Source organism: Aedes albopictus, chromosome 1, assembly GCF_035046485.1.
Source record: "Aedes albopictus strain Foshan chromosome 1, AalbF5, whole genome shotgun sequence".
Classification (NCBI taxonomy): Eukaryota; Metazoa; Arthropoda; class Insecta; order Diptera; family Culicidae; genus Aedes; species Aedes albopictus.
Window position 1 is genome coordinate 333,728,540 of NC_085136.1, and position 20,741 is coordinate 333,749,280.

Below are 20,741 nucleotides of genomic sequence, written 5' to 3' on the forward strand. Positions count from 1 at the left end.
GCTGAAATGTGTTATAATAAACAAAAATGTGTTCAAATTAGGCCGCAATTGGGGATGCAAAGAATTTTTTTGTTAAAGAAAAAATATCACTTGTAAACTACGCCTACATCTAATGTTTGACCTGAAACAGATGATGACTTCAAAAACATGGCCGCATCGCAGCCGGTTGGTCCGTTCGTTAAAGCGTTTTTCAAATTCTCCACAAGATCGTAGTGTATACCTACCTTAACAGCGTAACCTTCGGTAACGTCTGTGATGTTCTGTGACGCTCATTTTTTGAAATTGACAGCTGTCGAATCGTCCCTTCCTCCACCCCTGTCACAATCGTTTTCGACTGACCGCGACCGACTCGACGAGCTCGCTTCACTCAAGCAAGAGAGAGTGCAAAAGAAGTGTCGTCCATCCAATAATCATTAATTTTCGTTCAACAAAATATCGCACGGTACGCGTTTGATTTTGTGCGCTTTAATTTCGCGATTCCGTCGATCGGAAAGTAGTGAAACAATCTAGTGGTGACTGGTTACGAAATTAGTGAATGATTTACGCCCCAGCCGTGCTGGAGCTCCTGCAAGCGGAAATCGTATCTCGTCCTTTGTGATTGTCGCTACGCCACCCATCAGCAGCAGCAGTAGCTGAAGCGAGTGAATCAGAGTGGAGATCCACCTCCCATTTTTTGCTTGTTTAATTTTTTGATTGACGAGAGAAAGACTGAACGGGAAGACGTGATTCAATTCCGTTTTTTCGAATAGTTACGCCGCAATCCGCAACACCACCCTCCGGCGGAAGAGAGAGTACTTTCTGGAACACCGCAGTGACAACGAGCGGAGCCCCACGGATCGACGGATCACAATTTGACAAAAAAGAGGAAGATCAAAGTTGGTGGTAGCAGGCAGCAAGTGCTCGCGATGATGGCTGAGTCAGACAACACGGCGGAAGCGACGAGGCGACTGAACGTCAAGAAACAAACCCTGGACGATGCGTATGCGATTCCGGCCAACTTCCTCGAGATCGACGTGGTCAACCCGCTGACGTCGATGACGGCCGGGAAGAAGCGCTACACCGATTACGAGGTCCGGATGAGGGTAAGTGGCGCTTGCGATGGCGATAAGTAGTTGTTGGGAGTTTTTCGACGAGGGAGATCGAAATGATATCAATTTCTATTTGGGGAAGGCAGGAACAGGCTGTGAATGTGTTGGTGACAACGGCGAATGTTTTGGTTTACTTGATAAGCTTCAATTAGGGGAGTATGGGGTTGCTGTTTTTAACATAGGCTTTACTTACTTTCAGTCCTAAGCACCCATAGTGATGCCTAGGTCCGAATTGGAAGATCTCCGTCCTGGGCGACCTGCCGCCGAGAAGCGATCGGCAAGAGAGTAAGGCATTTACTCTGCGTATCAGAGCGCCGTTGAGCTAAGGTAGCAACGTTATCAGCCAGTTTGAATTCCAGAGAGAATCTCCAAGTGATTCCGAAGGTAATCTCTGAGATTTTAGGGGAATCTCGCGAAAATCCTGAGAGAATCTCCAAGAGATTCTAGGAAAAATGTCCACGAGATTTCAGGGGGAATTTTCACAAAATTCCAGAGAGAATTTTCACTGTATTCCGCAGGGAACCTCCACGAGATTACAGATGAAATCTCCACAAAATTCCTTGTAGAGGCAGAGGGTATATCAATTTTCAACCAGATTCCAGGAAAAAAAACTCCACGACATTCCAGGAGAAATTTCCACAAGGTTACAAGGGACAGTGGATGGGGATAGGGATGCTAGTTCCCTTACTAGTTAGCTGTACAATTGGTACAATTTTGGGCTTTATCGGTTAGCTTAACTCGAAGTAAGAGCGATTCAAGTTATTGTTTTGTGGACATTTTACGGAAATGTATTTCCGTAGTGTAATCGAGCTCGCGGTGACCATCCATAAACAACGGCATATCCTTCGATCTTGTTTATCCAGCGGCTGCATCCTCCTTCTTTGCCGTTGAAGGACGGCAAAAGAAACGATGATTTTTAAAGAAAAACACCTGTAACTATTAAACCAAATGAGATAGCGACTGTTGCGACGCCGCAACTAAATAAGTTATTTTGTTGGACCGGTCTAATAATGGACCCGTCTATTCGTAGCATAACCGCAGCATGACAGCTCGCGTGCGGTGGTAGTGGTAGAGGACTAGGTAAAGCAGAGCGAGATAGGGATGTATTTAGAGTTGCGATAAATAAACAAGGGAAGAGGTGTAATCTCGCCATAGCAATTAAATCGCAGATAATTTCAGTAATTCTGCAGTAGTTAAGTTGATTTCGAGGTTGATTCCGTGAATTAGGTGGAGATAATTAGCAGTTGGAGTTTGGCAAAGTTGAGTGCGGTGTATTTGATAGAAAGCCAGTAAGTTGAAATCCGGATCGAAATGTAAGTGATTAGTGAGACGATTAAAAAATACTTAACTGGATATTTCCCCTTAGCTGCGCAAAAACCGGTACCGGGTGAGTCCTGAAAGAAGGAAAATTGCCCAAGAAATCTACCGTGCCAGTGGAGCCTAATGTAAGTAGACACAAAATAGAGAAATTGCTCGAGATTCGGTTAATAATTGTAAACATTTGTGACCCCACTCGTATTCGCGCATCATTTAATTTAGGGTAACGGTCCCTAGTTTCATCCACCTATAGATTTGCAAATTTAATACAAAGAAGTCGTGGCAGAGGAAACCACTTAATTGTAAGTTGTTTTGTTAGTAATTAAGTATGTGTTGATAATTGTTCTAATTGAATTTTGTTAATAAATTTCAGTTTAAGCGTTGCTTCAAAAAACCTGAGCCGCTATAAAAATCTGGTTTCCCTCTCGGGAACAGCGACCATCTCAGCGCACGAAACGACGCGTCTTCAAAAGCTCTACAAGTGTTTCTTGGGCGACTTTGATTGAAAATCGAAACTGAAAAAGTTAATGCCAGAAAACCGGTTTTTCTTGAACCTTATTAAGAAAAATATCTCTAGATCCGTCAATTTTAAAGCTACATAAAAACTGTCTTCAGCAAACTTGCTCAGAATTGATAGATCTACAACTTTCCCGAAGAATGTATATAGTTATTCTTGCAAACAAAAAAGTTTGGTTTCTAATTTCTTCGAAAATATGAACCAACCTAATTTTCATGTACATTGGAAAGAAGGCCTTATTTTTAGAAACAACTTTGTAGAAGACCATATTTGTCTAAACATCATTTGAAGGCGCTGAATGCATCTTTCCTCGTAAATCTGGTTCGTGGACCACTGTGAAATGTAGACGTAAAAATGTAGTAACAACCAATACAAGCACTAAAGACTTCAACCCTCCAAGATGCATATCCAGAGCTCTAGAGTAAGATAAAACTGATCTAAATCACTTAAGATAGTAAGATCAGAATCGAAGACGTAAAAATGTACACCAACTAATCCGAAGCACTTTAGCAAATACAGTAGACGTTCGATAACTGCAACATGTTTACGTTTCACTTAGCGAACGAAATTCGGTAACTGCAACGACTGACAGATGTCAACAAGTTGTCAAACGACAAAAAATAATCGTGAACGTGATCCGACTGTTCATTTGGGTTAACATGGCGCACCATTTTGACGTTTGGCGGTGCGATAACTGCAAATTTGTTGCACTTACCGGACTTCCAGTTAAAAAGCATTGCAGTTAAGGTGAAACATCAAGAAATCCCATTGCAATTTTGCATACAAACTTTAGAGGCACAAATCGGACGAACGAAGCATCGAATCATGCCGCACTTGATTATCCTGGCTTTGCTCACTTGTAAAAGGAGGCAGCTTTTCCAAATCGAGCGCATTTGTTTACGATTTCTTAAGATTTGCGCTTTTGAAAACGTGAGTAGGGGTCCAAGTCGGCCATTGTGGCAGCCATATTGGTATTCTTTGAAGTTTCTCCTTAAACCGACCGAACGTCTACTGTATCAACATAAAGCATTTTATCGAGGACTGTAACCCACTATAGTGATGCAAGTTATAGATTTCTTGAGAGGCATGCAAAAAGAAAGAAAAATGTCTACAGTACCAGTCAATCTAGAATAATATAGAAGACTTGTAAATGTGGTATCAATAAATCCAAGAAGTGTCTTGGATAATTCTCCATAAACTCCAACCCTTCATAAATGCATATCTAAAACACTTCATAATCATATCCAAAGATACAATTGATCTAGACCAGTTAAAGTAGATCTATTGCAAACCTGAAGACGTAAGAATGATCAAAGTTCATAGCTATCGCAGTCGCAGTTGACAACCAGAAAACCTGAAGGATGTTGCACCGCATCAGTAATGAAACAACTATTCATTGATTACACTTAAGAGATCCTAAAGGTTTCAATCACGGAAGTTCTTGTGGAACCTAGAACATCTTTGGAATTTAGTGCATTACACAACAATTCTTCATGAATCTGTAGTACCGTCGTGCGGGGCTTCTTTATACACTTTTTCGTGGTTTTTCAACTTTATGACATAATAACTCCCTGAGTAGTGAATGGATTTCCATAATTTTTACACACAATAATCGTGGGTATGTATGTAGGATGTATGCAAAATTTGAACTAAATTCATCAATAAACAAAAAAGTTGTTCATACACCAATCGGACACATCTCATATAGAACCGGATGGGGGCTACTTTGGACATTTTTATCTATAACAAAACTGCATTTCAAATTCCAGGGTTATTCAGAAAACTACTTTGTACCAATACTGTAGTATACTATATCAGTCATGATTTCAATAATTATATGCGTTTTAAGATGGTTCTGTGCTACCTTTGGGATTATGAGTAGCGTGATATTGCTATATAGATAGCCTGAAAAAAGGGGCCATCAATCCTTTATTTAGGTGAAACGGTCATTTATAATGTATAACGATACAAATATTCAATTGTATATGCTACGTTGATACATTTTGAATAAATTGATCAACTCTTTGAAATTTATGAACTGTAGAAACAATGCTTACAGACCAAATGTTCTGATACGTTATGTATATTTTATTGGTTTATTCGATGTATTTTTGCGTCCTGACATGCAATAAACGGTTAGTTTGAAAAATAATTTCAACCAAATGAAGGGAAAACTATTGCTTCATAATAGTCCCAAAGACATCAAACAGATTTGAACCATATTTTGAATTCAAAAAATACATATTCAAAAGTGTCCAAAGTAGCCCCGCATTTCAAAAGTAGCCCCGCACGACGGTATGTTGCACAGCATCAATAATATGATGAAAATCGATAGATTGACCTTGTAGAATTAATGCCTCTACTCGCGGAAGTTCTTGGAGGACATAGAATATCTTTGAAGATTTGTTCTCTTCAGCTCAATGCTCCATGGTCCTGTATGATCTTGCACCGTATGAGTAATGTAAGAACAATCCATTGATTACACTTGTAGATCTTAAGGCCTCAATTTGCGGAAGTGCATGAAAGACCAAATATATCTTTGGAAATTAATTCTCTTCAGCACAATGCTCAATGGACCTGTAAGATGTTACAGTACATCAGTAATGTGACAACAAAACATTGATAACGCTTGTAGATCCCTGAACCTAAACCAACCTGAAGGTCTTTACTCGTGGATGTTCTTGGAGGACCTAGAACATCTTTGGAAATTAGTTCTTTACAAAAAAAAAATGGTTCATGGACCTGTAGGATGTTACAACGTATCAGTAATGCAACAACGATCAATTGATTACGCTCGTAGATATAAAAACCTTTACTCGCGAAAGGTCTTGGGTGTCCTGGAACATCTTTCTCTACAACACCTTGCTCTACGAACCTGTGGGGTGTTGACAGTCTCCTTGATCCTTCGCTTTGTCCGTCTAAACAGTCCTTAACACCCATAAAATCCTCTACGATCTTCCTTGGAAACAGTATGCACTCTGCTCCGCATAACCCATCCCTTGTCCCCTTTCCCACTAACTCCTAGATTCAATCCTTACTACTACCCCCTCCGAAAACGGCTTTCCTGGGAAGCTGACTAGACTGATTAAAGCAACGATGGACGGTGTGCAAAACTGCGTAAGGGTTTCGGGTGAACTATCCAGTTCATTCGTATCTCGCCGGAGACTGCGACAAGGAAACGGACTCTCATGTCTACTCTTCAACATCTCGCTGGAAGGTGTGATGCGACGAGCCGGGCTCAACAGCCGGGGTACGATTTTCACAAAATCCGGTCAATTTGTGTGCTTTGCGGACGACATGGACATTATCGCTAGAACATTTGGAACGGTGGCAGAACTGTACACCCGCCTAAAACGCGAAGCAGCAAAGGTCGGACTGGTGGTGAATGCCTCAAAAACAAAGTACATGCTGGTAGGCGGAACCGAACACGACCGGATCCGTCTGGGTAGTAATGTTACGATAGACGGGGATACTTTCGAGGTGGTGGAGGAATTCGTCTACCTCGGATCCTTACTGACGGCTGACAACAACGTGAGTCGTGAAATTCGGAGGCGCATCATCAGCGGAAGTCGGGCCTACTACGGGCTCCAGAAGAAACTGCGGTCGAAAAAGATTCACCCACGCACCAAATGCACCATGTACAAAACGCTAATAAGACCGGTGATCCTCTACGGGCACGAAACATGGACCATGCTCGAGGTGGACCTACAAGCACTCGGAGTTTTCAAGCGACGCGTGCAAAGAACGATTTTCGGCGGCGTGCAGGAGAACGGTGTGTGGCGGAGAAGGATGAACCACGAGCTCGCTGCACTTTACGGCGAACCCAGCATCCAGAAGGTGGCCAAAGCCGGAAGGATACGGTGGGCAGGGCATGTTGCAAGAATGCCGGACAACAACCCTGCAAAGCTGGTGTTTGCAACGGATCCGGTTGGCACAAGAAGGCGTGGAGCGCAGAGAGCACGATGGGCGGATCAGGTGGAGCGTGACTTGGCGAGCATTGGGCGCGACCGAGGATGGAGAGCGGCAGCCACAAACCGAGTATTGTGGCGTACTATTGTTGATTATGTCTTGTCTTAAGGTGAAACGGGACGCCGTGTTATTTTTCCTATCTTGCCTCTCTTTCTAACGATTTGCCTCGCGATTTTGAAAATGGTAATCTCGAGTTCTATCGCACTGAAGATGCTGAAAAACAATCAGCATATGCACTACAAGTGAGCATACACAGTGATAGGTTTTTGTTGCAAAATATAAAGTAGAATCTGAGATTACCATCTTAGTAGCAACAGAGCAATGCATTGCAATGGCGGATATTTCCCCGACCGTCCCGTCCGCCCTTAATGATGTTGAACAAATAAATGTACAGGGGGTGGCCATAATGTTTGGGATAGGCAACTTTTTTTCTCTCACAAAAAAGTTCAACATGGTGTAACTTTTCATAGAGTGCATCGAATATTCTCAAATTTTGACAGTTTATTAACCTATTATATGTGCATCAGTGGTACAAATTTGAGCTCGATTGGTTAATCTTTCACGAAGTTATAACTGATCTAGTAAAACACTATTTTTAAGACTATCAGTTTTTGAACTATCATATCTCGGAGACCAGTGAACCGAATTGAATGGAATTTTGAGCGATTGTCAACAATATAATTATGATTGAAAATTCATCAGAACATAGATACTTTTTAAACTTTAAAAAATTTATAATGGTTTGACATTTTCGCCCATTTAGAGGAAAATGAGTCAAATTTAGTATACTGCACAAAAATTACTAAATGTGTTCTTCCTTCAATCCAAATAGGCTCTCATATATCTTTTTATAGATATCTTATGAACAGAAGTAGAAAATCTTTGGATATCAAAAATAAAATTTTATGACATTGATGTGAAAAAATGCATTTTTTTTGAAAAAGATCCAAAAAGTGTCAATCCATGATAATTTTTTTCAACGTTTAAAAAGTACCCATGTTTTAAATGATTTTCAAGCATTAATATATTGGGGATAAAAGTTCAAAATTTCATTCAATTCGGTTCACTGGTCTCCGAGATATGACAGCTCAAAAATTAGTAGTCTAAAAAATAGTGTTTTACCAGAACGGTTATAACTTCGTGAAAGATTAACCAATCAAGCTCAAATTTGTACCAATGATGCACATATAATAGGTTGACAAACAGTCAAAATTTGAGAATATTTGATGCACTCTATGAAAAGTTACAGCATATTGAACTTTTTTGTGAGAGAAAAAAAGTTGCCTATCCCAAACATTTTGGCCATCCCCTGTATGTATGTACTACTCCCTCCCTTTCCTTATTAACTCTCTAAAACAATCCTCGGATGTCTGAAGGTGAGGACATTTCAAATATTTTCAGATTTGGCTCAGCTTTTTTTAAACGGTTTCGCGAATTAACGTGGTTTTTATACACGTTTTTTTACACTGTACGTATCCCCTGTGTAAAAAAGACCTTAGTGTACATTCTTACAATTTGAAATCTAGCCATTAGAACTATGGTCTGACCTTTTTTTTCGTTCTATTATTTTGAACAAACTATGCAGAAGACACTAATTATGAACTCGTGAAGGATTGAAATGGAAGTTCAGGGTCTCCAATTCATCCAAATACAAAACTCTTGGAACCTTTTTTTTAATATTTTTCATTAAAGTTTCATTCATATCTCTCTAGAAGTTTCTTCAGAGATTCTCCTAGAAGGATTTAGTAAAGCCTCCAGGACATCCATCAGGGATTCATCAAAAACAATTCCTCAATGATTCCTACAATAGTTTCTTCGGGGATTAGTTCAGGAGTTTCTTCAAAGATTCAAAGATTCAAATGAAGGATTTCTCCAGAAGTTCCTTTAGAGATTTCTTCAGGAGTCACTTCAGAGATGTCTTCAGGAGGATTCAGGGATGCCTTTAGGAGTGTAATGCTTTTTTTTTCAGAAGACCTCTCAGGAATTCCGACAGGAGATTACTCCAGGAGTTGCTTATTGAATTCTTTCAGAAGGATTCTGGGATGCTTCCTTGAGATCATTCAGTGTTTCATCTAGAAGATCCTTAAGGGGTTACCAGAGGAGGTCCTTCAGAGATTAGTCTAGGAGTTTCTTCAGGAATTTCTCTAGAATTCCAGTCTGTAATTCCTCCTGGCTCTAGGAATCGCTCCAGGAGTTCCTACTGGGATCCCTCTTGAATTCCTTATATAATTCCTCTTGGAATTCATTCAAGGATTCCTTGTGGAATTCTTTCAGGGATTACCCCAGAAAGAGTTTCTGTAGGAGTTCCTTCAAGGATTTTCCCAGGAGTTCTTTCAAAAAAATCCGCTGGAGTTCCCTCGGAGATCCCTCCTGGAATCTCTTTATGGATGCCTTCTGATTTTTTTTCGTGTATTCTTTCAGGAGTTCTTTAAGGGATTTCTCTAGGAATTCCTGTAGCAATTCCTTTGAAGATTTCGGTTGGAACTTTTTTGCAATTCATGATGGAAATCTTTCGGAGATTACTCCTGGAATTTCTTCTGAAATTCCTTCGGATATTCCTCCTGATTTTTTTCAGAGATTCCTCCTAGAATTCCTTGGGAACTTGCTTCTGGAATTCCTTGAGAAATTCCTTCGGAGATTCCTACGGGGATTTCTTCGAAAATTCCTTCTGGGATTCCTTCGGTGACTCATGAAATTCATTTGGTAATTCCTTCTGGAATTACTTCGGGGATTCTTTCTGGAATTACTTCGGGGATTCCTCCTTGAATTCCTTTGAGGTTTTCTCCTGGATATCCTTCGATGATTCCTCCTGGATTTTTTTTTAGGAATTCATGGTGGAATTCTTTCGTAGATTCCTGGTGGAATTCCTTCAAGATTTCTGCTGGAATTCTTTTAGGAATTCCTGTTGAAGTTCCGTTGGAGATTCTTGGTGGAATTCCTTAGAAATTCCTGCTGGAATTCCTTCGGGGATTTTCTGGAATTCCTTCGGAGATTGCTCTTGAAATTCCTACGAAGATTCCTTCTGAAATTCTTTCGGGATGCGTTCTGGAATTCTTACAGTGATTCTTTCTAGAATTCCTACGGAGATTCCTCCTGGAATTCTGTCGGGGATTCTTTCTGAAATTCCTTCGGGAACTCTTTCTGGAATGTCTTCGAGTGCTTGCTGGAATTCCTTTGCGGGTTCCTTCAGGTTTGCTGCTGGATTTTTTTTGTGATTCCTGTTGGAATTCCTTTGGAGATTCCGGTTGGAACCACTTTGCAGTTCATACTAGAATTCCTTCGGGAATTCTTTCTGGTAATCCTTCAAGGATTTTTAAGTCTTGATATTGTCAATTTGTGAAGCTTCTAAAAACCAAAACTGTGTCAAAATTGATACTTTATTTGCCTTCAATGACAATAGAGTAATGCGACATGCACTGCCGTGAATCGCATATTTGTCCCATTTGCATAGGACATCCAGCAAAGATGGAACTGGTATGCGATTCACGGTAGTGGACTACACTAAGGATTTGGAAATTGTCACAATAGGTCTAATATCTTGTATGGCCAAAGTCTGCGGAGTTTCATATGACCAAAAATGAGTCTACGTAGTTTAAGGACAGCACCTTAGGCTTAGAGTGTTGCCGAAACCTTCACGCAGTTTTGCATACCGTCTATCGTTGCTTTTATGAATCTTGTAAACTTCCCAGTAAAGCCGTTCTCGTCCATGATTTTCCATTGCTCGCGATCGATACTGTCGTACACCGCCTTGAAATCGATGAACAGATGATGCGTGGGGTTCGCAGCATTTCTGGAGAAGTTGCCGTTCGGTAAAGATCTGGTACGTTATCGACCAGCCATCGATTAAGCCGACTTAAAAACTAACCACGAACTAATTTGTTATATGTAGTTGACAGACGATGGAAGATAATCTGGGATAGCACTTTGTAGGCAACATTCAGAACAATAACGAAGTTTCTTCAGAACGGTACAATAATTCCATTTCCTCGCAGTCCACTCCTTCCATGTGGCGTTCCACGTTCTACCAGGTACCATGCTGCAGCATGACCACCCGCGTTTTTCATCGAAATATATCTTCGACTCTCTTCCACGTATGATGCTCTCTGTTACGTCGTTGATGGTTGCTTTAAATGAACTCTAGTAGTCCTCAAGAGGAACCCCCTGGAGCTCGTCCTTATCTTCTTTGAGATTCTGCGCGTATTCTGAGGGGTTAACCGGTTGCGTCAGTCGTTCTAGGTCGTACAGAGGCGGTCGTCGGTACCACACATTGTTGATTACGGAGAGTTTTAGGTGCAATTTGATCATCAGTGGTCAATATACCGCATTTAGTTCACCACTGGACTGCGAACTGCGACTTCATAAGTGCGAAAACGTAAATAAAAGTGCGCGATTGCATCAAATCAGGTTGATGTCTTCGGCGCGCTATTTCTTCAATCTATGGTGAACAAGTGCTCTGAAGACACCGAGTTGATTTGATGCAATCGCGCACTTTTATTAGCGTTTTCGCACTCGTGAAAACTAGTGCGATAGTCCAGTGGTGAACTAAATGCGCTATATCTACGTTAACGCCACGATACGTCTTGACGTCCAAAAAGTGTCGTCCTTTAATCAGAACGTGGTCGGTTTGCGTTTCTGTTTGCTGTGGACATCTCTAGGTGTACCGATAACTGAATAGGCTCCTAAAGTCCTATCGGGATTCTTGTTTTAAACCACGATATATGATTCAAGAGTACATATTTACTCAATTTTTGACGTTTTTATTAACCGTAGTTGAAAATATATAATTGTTATTTTTTTAGCCTTTTGTCTCGTCCCTAACTTATAACACATACTTTGAGTGATTTTTTTTTCACCGTGTATGTCAGATAGGAACATTTTTGAAATCCCAGTGCGAAAAATGTCGAGCTCAGTCACACAAGGTTGACCTCAAATGTCAAAGTAGAACTATTTACCATTTTACTTATTTCGAATTTTCTCATTATTCCTTTGTTTTTCAAGTTCGAGTAAAGTACAATTCCGATTAGAATACCATGCTTGATTGTATTATCCAATATAAGCGAGATTTCGTCTTTAGTTTTAGGACCCTATTCATCATGTGGATGTGTTTCTGATTTTGAAGAGGGACTTTAACCTTCTGGTCATTCGTCATTTGGATTCATCCTGCTGTTTTCCCTTTCTTGATGGGAAATGGTATCCTGGGAAATGACGGAGAACCTGAACTAAAAATTCATTACTGATGCAACACGAAGGACATCAAGGCTAATGTATTTTATTCTCTAATTTCAGACCAATCTGCCAGTGTTCAAAGTAAAGGAATCTAGCGTCCGACGACGGTACAGCGACTTTGAATGGCTACGGAACGAACTTGAACGCGATAGCAAGGTAAGGCGTGTTATTTCAATATCATCCTCATCGACCCCTCACATAATAACATGTATACAATGTACATGCAACAATGATGACACACTGTTAGCCATGTTATGCGAAATAATGCACACTCATCATATGTTATTTCACATTTCCCTACCCCACTCGCGTAACAAGCGCCCCGTATCGTAAACATTCTAAGCTGATTAGCGTTCTTTGTGGCTTTTTTGCGTGGGTGGAGGGTGACATCAATCAATAGGAATTATCTTTAACCATTTTCAACGCGGTCATTTTACCCCCTGTTCTCCTATTTCAACAAATCTAACTTTCCCTTCCAGATTGTCGTCCCGCCGCTACCGGGCAAGGCCTGGAAGCGCCAGATGCCGTTCCGCAGCGACGACGGAATCTTCGACGAGAACTTCATCGAGGAGCGACGAAAGGGCCTGGAACAGTTTGTGAACAAAATTGCCGGGCACCCGTTGGCCCAGAACGAGCGCTGTTTGCACATGTTCCTCCAGGAGCCGACCATCGACAAGAACTACGTCCCGGGAAAGATTAGGAACACGTAAATCGTGGTCGGTCGATGTGGGTTGGATCTAGTGGGCTGGTCGGCGGCGAGATGAGCAGTAGGCTATGGGCGGGCATGCGGTTAGGAAAATTCGGACGCGAAAAGATCGATGGGAGAAAGGAGAATTATTCAAGGATCTTATTATTTAGGGAAGAAAATCGAGTTTCTTGTTAGCATTAACAGCTGATTCCATTTACCATTCAATGTCGTTGGTAAGGAAAAAATGGAAATAATCATTCATCGAACTCCAGCAACTAAAATAGGTATTCAGTTAATTTCCCAAGAAAATCACATGATGAAACAGTTATCACCTGTAACAGTTTTAAGTAATTTTGATTAGCAGTGTAGGAACAGCGTCACGCAAGTAGACGCAAATAGCATTCTGTTCTTTGATTATTTTTCCATTAAAACAAACAGTTTTGTATGTTTTAATGAAAAATTAATCAAAATAATAAAGAATCAATAAATCGAACCAATTTAAATTTCGAATAGAAATTTACTAGCGTGGATTGCGGAACAAAAACAACGTAACGCCAGTAACGCTTCGCTTCATCGTTCATCACCCCTTGGTGTCAGGTCGTGTCGTTACGTATGCTGATGTCTTTATTTTTAGCAACACAGTTCTTCTTTACCGACATCCAGTTTCCTTTGAATGTAGTCTCTCGAAACGCTGGCGTGCACTCTTTCGTTCGTTAAGGTAATGCTAGCAATTGTTGTCCCAAGCAGTTATCGAATCACATAACAAAAGTATATTTATGAAAAAGTATAAGTTGGATTTTTTTTCCAAATCAATCAAAATTGGAATTGATGTAAAGTGTTGATTAATCTGACGTTTTGATTTGTACAAACATGTGTAATTCCACTTCGGCACGAACAGCTCAATATTCTCAAAAAAAAAAACCGTAATCAAATCAATAATTATGACAAACAAAATTGTGAGTGTAATATTCTTTAATTATTATATCTACGATTATATATATTTGAACAACATTGTATGAATGAAGGTAAATGAGCATATTAATTATTGATACTCGGGTGTTGTTTTCCTTGCCCTAGCTGAAATATCACTTCCCTTGTTATAAAAACTATACTTTAAGACCTATTAACAAATTATGTTTTCTCCAAATTTCCTCGTAGTCGATGACGTCGTCAAGGTGGTAGACCGCCGCCAAGCCTCCCTTCATCACCTAGGTCACCTGTACCACAAGAGTGGCCCCGTCCGGCGAGGAATCATCTACTACCGTTGTTCGAAAATGCGCCGCCTCAAGTGCAAAGCAACGCTTTCGCTGAACACCACCACCGGAGTGATACGAATGGGAGCCGAAAAGCAGCACAATCATCCTCCCTCTGGTGCTGCTGATGCCATGGAAACGCAGCCTTCTGCGACCAACCACGATCCCTTTCAGGGGAAGAAGATGATGTACCAGGGATTTTACTTCTATCGCAATGGGGCGTCCGAACGACGCTTCTATTGGCGTTGCTCCAATTCCAACACTCTTGGGTGCAACATGCGGCTGCATACCGATCGACAGGGACGGATGGTGGAGGTCAAGCATCAACATTCGCCTCTCTGCGGTGCTGATGTAGTCGAGAGGATGCAGTATTGATGACTACCGAGATGACTACTTATTTTAAGTAGGAGTCACACGAGTACAATATTTCCAACTTAACAATATGTCTGTTGGCGCAGTAACCTTAGAATCTATTAGATCAAAGTAAGCCATTGTTTGATTATAGCTTTAAATACATTCATTCTTTTCTGGCATACAAATCCGAGTAGACGTCGTGGTAGTTATGCCGAACACAACAAACGCATCGTGCCCCACGTTGGGTGCCATATAACAAAAAATATTGTAGCAGACGGATATTTTTGCTCGGGTTATCAGAACCCTCCAACTCAATTCACGACTGACTGGCAGCCGGCAACTTACTCTCCAGTGACTACATCATTGTAACAACACAAGTCCATAGTTTGTCCAACTCGGTCCGTTTTATTCTGGCCATGTACACAATATTTGGGCTCTACCCCATTTGGCATAATGCCATTTGGCATAACGCCATTTGGCATAATGCTATTTGGCATAAAGGCCATTTGGCATAATGCCGTTTGGCATAACACGAAGAACAGCCTTCTTGGTAAGAATGTGCTTGTTATGCCAAATGGCCATTATGCCAAATGACCGTTATGCCAAAGGGATTTTATGCCAAATGGCGTTATGCCAAATGGGGTAGAGCCAATATTGGAACCCTACAAATGCACATTTTTTTCCGCATCCGGCCCCACGTTAATACCCAGACAGACATGTGATACGAGTGTGGTTCCTGTACAACGGTACGCAGTGTCAAGAAAATTCTAAAATTCTGACTTAAACTGAGAGAATTTTCAGTATGGCACTCATTTCAAGCGCAATTGTACAGTGATTCTTGTATCACTGTGTGTCATAAGCAGTGTTGAAAAATTTATTTCGTCATATCCAAATTCAATCGCCTACAGCTAATTTTAGAAGCTGAACCTGAGAATATGGTATATGAAAAACTTGTGCGGCTAGACCAGTTCTGCTAGAAAGTCACGGAAAAACCGATATTTTTCGAATATTTAAGGTAAATGTCACGGACCACCTTTGAAAAATGCTAAATGATATTCATCGTGAATATCATTTGGCATTTTTTAAAGGAAGCCCGTGACATTTACGTTAAATATTCGAAAAATAGCGGTTTTTTCGTGACTTTCTAGCAGAACTGGTCTAGCTGCACAAGTTTTTCATATACCATATTCTCAGGTTCAGCTTCTAAAATTAGCTGTAGGCGATTGAATTTAGATATGACGAAATGAATTTTTCAGCACTGGTCATAAGTATAAGATACGAAAAATAAAATAGAACACTACAATTGCATTCAATCTCAGGATGACCAGGTTTCATTTAAGTTTTTGGTACATCAGTCAATCCCGTGATCAAGGATGGGAAAAAATCATTAATTTATTGCGTATCCCTCACTCACATCCACGCACAATCTGATGCGAGTGTGCTTCTCCCCCAGCCAAGCAAAATCTTTCCACTTTCATTGCCCATTCTTTCCAATTGCCGAGCACCGAGCGACACAAGCAACGACGGCCGAATGAATCGCTACCGAATCTGAGTGCCGAAGGCGAACGAACCAAGATTGAACGAATGTTTGCGTTCTGAGTCGGGTGCGAGAGCATTCATATTGGAACGTTCATTTGGCGTTCAGTGGAACACCGAGAAAAATTTCTACTCAATGACTGAGTTGGCCTTACTCAGAAATCGAAAAATCCTTTGTTTTCTTACTCAGTTTCGGCTAAAAGTGGGACAACCCATTGGCAATGGGTTGTCCCACTTTTAACGGAAACTGAGTAAGAAAACAAAGGATTTTTCGATTTCTGAGTAAGACCAACTCAGCCACTGAGTAGAAATTTTTCTCTGTGAAGCATTCAGTACTGGGAATTGAATCAGTGAGTGCGTTTTGATTCAATCAGCTGAATGCCACTCGGTAGTTGAGAGAGCGAACGTTCTTGTCGTATACACCGATGCAAGCTGATTCATTTCGCACTCTGTTTGTTTATCTCCTGATTCGCTTCGGTGACGTCGGTGGCGAGCCGTTCGTTTTGCGTTCGTTCCTAGGGCGCCGTGCTCTCACTCAGCATTGGGTTGTTGGCGTTCTTTTTGCTATTTTGCATCGCCGGCATTCGGGTGAGCGAATGAGTTTTCCCATGCTTGCCCGTGATCGTATTTTTTCTGGCTAGTTGCCTTTAGTTCGCAGCGATGGTTGTTTCAATAGCTTGTGTTTGGTCTAGGAGTTTCTAATCCTAAGGGGGGCATCTAGATTCGGGCAATAACACAAAACCGTCTGCAGTTTGATGTCCGTGTTAGGGACTGGCTTGCGTGTTTTGTACTGGATCGCTACAAATGCACATTAAAGTTCAGGGACAGATGTACAAACCACCAGTATGACATACAAAATAAACTAACAAAATGTGCACAATTTACAAATGTAACACCTAATAGGTCCCAATAGTTCGTTTACGAGCCGATTATTTTTTTTATTTTTTTTTTATCTGTATTAACGAGAATTTTAGCCCTAGGCTAGTTCATCTCGGGACCCACGCTTTACTTCCCTTCCGAAGGAAGAACTCACATTTTGCGAGTTTGTCGGGAGTGGGATTTGATCCCAGGTCCTCAGCGTGATAGTCAAGTGTTCTAACCATACGAGCCGATTATATGAATGACAGTCTGACAGGAGGAGGCGTCCTAGCACGTGAGTATCTATATCAGCATCAATAATATTTTCGTTTCATAAAATGGCTCATCAGGACTCCTCCAGGAGTTTTATGAGGGATTTCCAGGGCGTTCTTGATAATTCTCTGGGGATCTTCCAGGAGTTTCTCCTGAGATTCCGTCTGTTATACCTTCAAGAGCTCTTGTTAGGATTTCTCCAGGAAGTACTACCAAGATTCTTCCAGAGATTTTTTTTCTGGGATTTCTTAAGGAATGCCTTCTGAGAATAATTCAGAAATTCATAGATTCCTTCGTCCTCCAGGAATTCCACCTTAGATTCTCCATATAGTTTATTTTCGAATGTCTTCAGAAGTTTTTTTTTATCTTAATATGCATCACTGATAGCGAGCTATCGTTCACGGGCAGATCTGCTCTTGAAAATCTCAGGGTAAAACTGAATCATCTTGCTCATTATTGGCTAGGGGTAGGCGGGGCATTATGGACACCCTAAGGTTTCTGCCAACTTTACCTGGCAAGATGTCAAAAAAGTTTAGTTTTTTGATACATGTATCCTTTTAAAGTCTATTTAGCATCTATTGCATAAGAATGCTCACGAAGAAAAATGATTTATCAACTTCAAAAAATGTTATGAAAAATGTTAGTTTTTCATGACCGTCTTCAAGCATACGGGGCAGAATGGACACCCCCATGGGGCAATATGGACACCATGAGACTTTTACGAATTTCGTACATTATTTACACCTATAAAGTCATTTCATTACGAAACAACTATTATGAATGACTAATACGCCGAAGTAGTTCATTTTTGTTCAATTAATTTTAATTCAGGCTGTTTTGGATAAAGCTTCATTTTTGTCGACATGTACAGCTGTGCCTAGAACAACTATTTTCCACTGCTGTCGTTTTTTGACCAATTTGTTTCACTCTATGTCTACTATAGTGAACATTTAACCGAAAATATACTGAAATCGAAGAATTTGGTTGGTTTGTGATTTAGGTTATATTTTTCCCTTGCCGCTTCTTTCAAAAAGGTGAGTGTCCATTTTGCCCCGGCAGCAGAAGATATTTCCAAACTTGATTTTTGATATAATAAAGAAGAAAATATAAACATGTTAAGCATGTAGATACAGCAAAACTACTTGCATGTGTTCTAGAAATATCAGGTTTTAATCGACCTTCAATAAATTAATCACTAAATCTTATTTTAGATGGTGTGAAAATTATAATTTCTATGCACAAAAAACGGAGGACGCAACTTTTTCGTGTAAAATCAAGTATAATTTTAATTTCGAATGTTTCATTCCTGAAACGACGTTTTAGACAAATGGACTATATTCTCCATTCATTAAAAGTTCAAAAAAGTTCGCATATTTCAAAATATTGAGGGTGTCCATTCTGCCCCGGGTGTCCATAATGCCCCGCCTACCCCTATGTGCATTCTCCAATATTGAAATCAAAGAAAATATTTTTTTGATTCAAAAAACCCCGCGACTTAGAAATGAAGTCTCTTTGAATTTGGTTTCAATATGTGTTATTTTTCTGCGTGTTCAGAAGGTACCTATTCCTGAGAATTTCAGCAATTTTTTCCGGGATTTCTTTTGGGATTAATCCAGAAATTCTCTCGGGATATGCGAGATTCGTCCTGGAGTTCCTTCTATGATTTATTCAGTAATTCTTTTTGAGATCTTTCCAGAAATTCTACAAGAAGTTCTTTCAGCTTTCCTCCAAACACTTTCCGGGATTTTTCCAGGAGCTCCTTCCATTCCTTTAGAAACTACTGGGATTGTTTCAAGAATTCCTTCCGGGATTCCTACGATACTTCCGCCGGGAAATTCTTCCGGGGTTCCTCCAAGAACTTTTTATATTCCTCCAGTAACTACTTCCGGGATTCTTGCGAGAGCTCCATCAGGTATACTATCAGAAATTGCTTCTGGAATTTCTTCAAGAACTTCGGGATTCCTTTTGAAATTCTTTCTGGAACTGGAATTTATCGTGGAACTCATTCCGGGAAGTTCTTCTTGAATTCTTTCAAAAATTGATTGTAGGATTTCTTCAGGAACTCTTTCCAGAATTCATTTAGGAACTCTTTTCTTGTTTTCTTCAAGAGTTCCCTTTGGAGTTCCTGCTGATCCTTCAGGAATTCCTCTGGAAGTGTATTCTGGAATTCTTTCAGATGTTTCTGATGGAAAGCCTCCAGGGGTTTATTAGGGAGTTAGGGACTAGGGGCAAGACACTGTGCAAACGAGAGCAACTCTGAGAATTTCTGAGTAACTCTCTTTGTCGATGATCGACGGAATTTGTTGAAAGACATCCCCAAAACTGTAATTTTCATTCAGCACACGTAACACTTTGCAGTTTGACATTGGTGCCAGATCACACTTTGGCCACAGACAAACAGACGTAACACTCTTCAAAACGACTTGGCACATGCATTTAACGATCAATTCAAATTTCATTTGATTTGCGCGATCGTTCCACCAGATGCGCTAGTGTTAGATCGCTTTGACGTTTGCCAGTGTACATGTTGCTGAATGATGCAAACGAAAATTACAGGCAATTTGTGTAGTAGTGTGCGTGTCAGTAAAACGTCAAATCGAAATCCATCATGGCCGACAGTGTCGCACGCGGTTCTACCAACAGGGGGCAGTGTGCTCATAAAAATGACACCGGGCAAAAGTTGTTGATGAATTTCTTCTATGCGTTACATCTGTTTGTCTGTGCTTTGGCATAAATGGGAGAAATTCTGAGGAACTGTGAGGAATTCTGAACAACACCTCGAACACAGATTTGCTCTCGTTAGATCTGTCCTGCTCCTAGGTTAGGGAGTATTTTGAGAACTTCCTGCAGTTTTTGTTTGTGGAATTCCTATGAAGTTCTTGCCGGATGTGCTTGCGGAAATCATCCAGCAAGTTCCTTCTGATTTTTTAGATACTGATGGCGATACTCGCCTTGCCGTGTCTCGAAGGACTTTCTTCGCTAGCTGATAGGTAGCACCGAAACGCACTAAGTCCGCGATCGCAACACCCAAGCACAGAAATTCTTAAGTCCCTTTTACGGGGGGACTTTGCCGGTTTCTGCACAACCGAGACCGTTTATCACGCGCGGGGTTAATCAACTTTTGATAGAGTCATCGACCGACCAGAGAAATGGAACGAGAACAAGATCGAACGTAGTGTCCAATTCAACGTGTATTTGCTTACTGACTAATATTTACAATTATTGCTGCTTCTACAGCGTTGTCGATTGACCATCGGCTACCTTCGTGGTCACTCATTCTCTCGCTCATGTTGATTATCAACAGGGATGGTGGGGTTCATTGTACAATTTGTTATTCTACAGCGGTATAACTGTAATGGCTATCTCCAACAGATACTATTAGGAGAATCTCGGATGGAATACATGGAGATTCCCGGTACTCCATGAGAAATCCCTTGAAGCCCCAGATGGAAGCTCGTAAGGAATCCTGGAAGGAATTCCTGAGATAGAACATGTTAGGAATCTCGATTGAAACTTCTGGAAGGATCCGAGAGGGAACTTCATAGAGAACCTCCAAAAAGAATCTCAGATATAGCTCTCTAATGAATCACAGGAGGAATCTTAGAAAAAAATGTGGAGAAACCACCGAAAGAATTTCATGGAAGAATATCCGGAGAGAGGGT

At 40.7% G+C, this 20,741-nt stretch overlaps 1 protein-coding gene across 1 annotated transcript; it reads left to right on the forward strand.

Annotated features, from left to right (window-relative positions):
* Positions 1-324: 324 nt before the first annotated feature.
* Positions 325-13,856, forward strand: LOC109413335 (sorting nexin-12). The gene is made up of 3 exons (XM_029867749.2): positions 325-1,082; positions 12,178-12,273; positions 12,597-13,856. The coding sequence occupies exons 1-3, from the start codon at positions 906-908 to the stop codon at positions 12,825-12,827; spliced, it is 504 nt and encodes a 167-aa protein (XP_029723609.1). The 5' UTR covers positions 325-905; the 3' UTR covers positions 12,828-13,856.
* Positions 13,857-20,741: the final 6,885 nt, after the last annotated feature.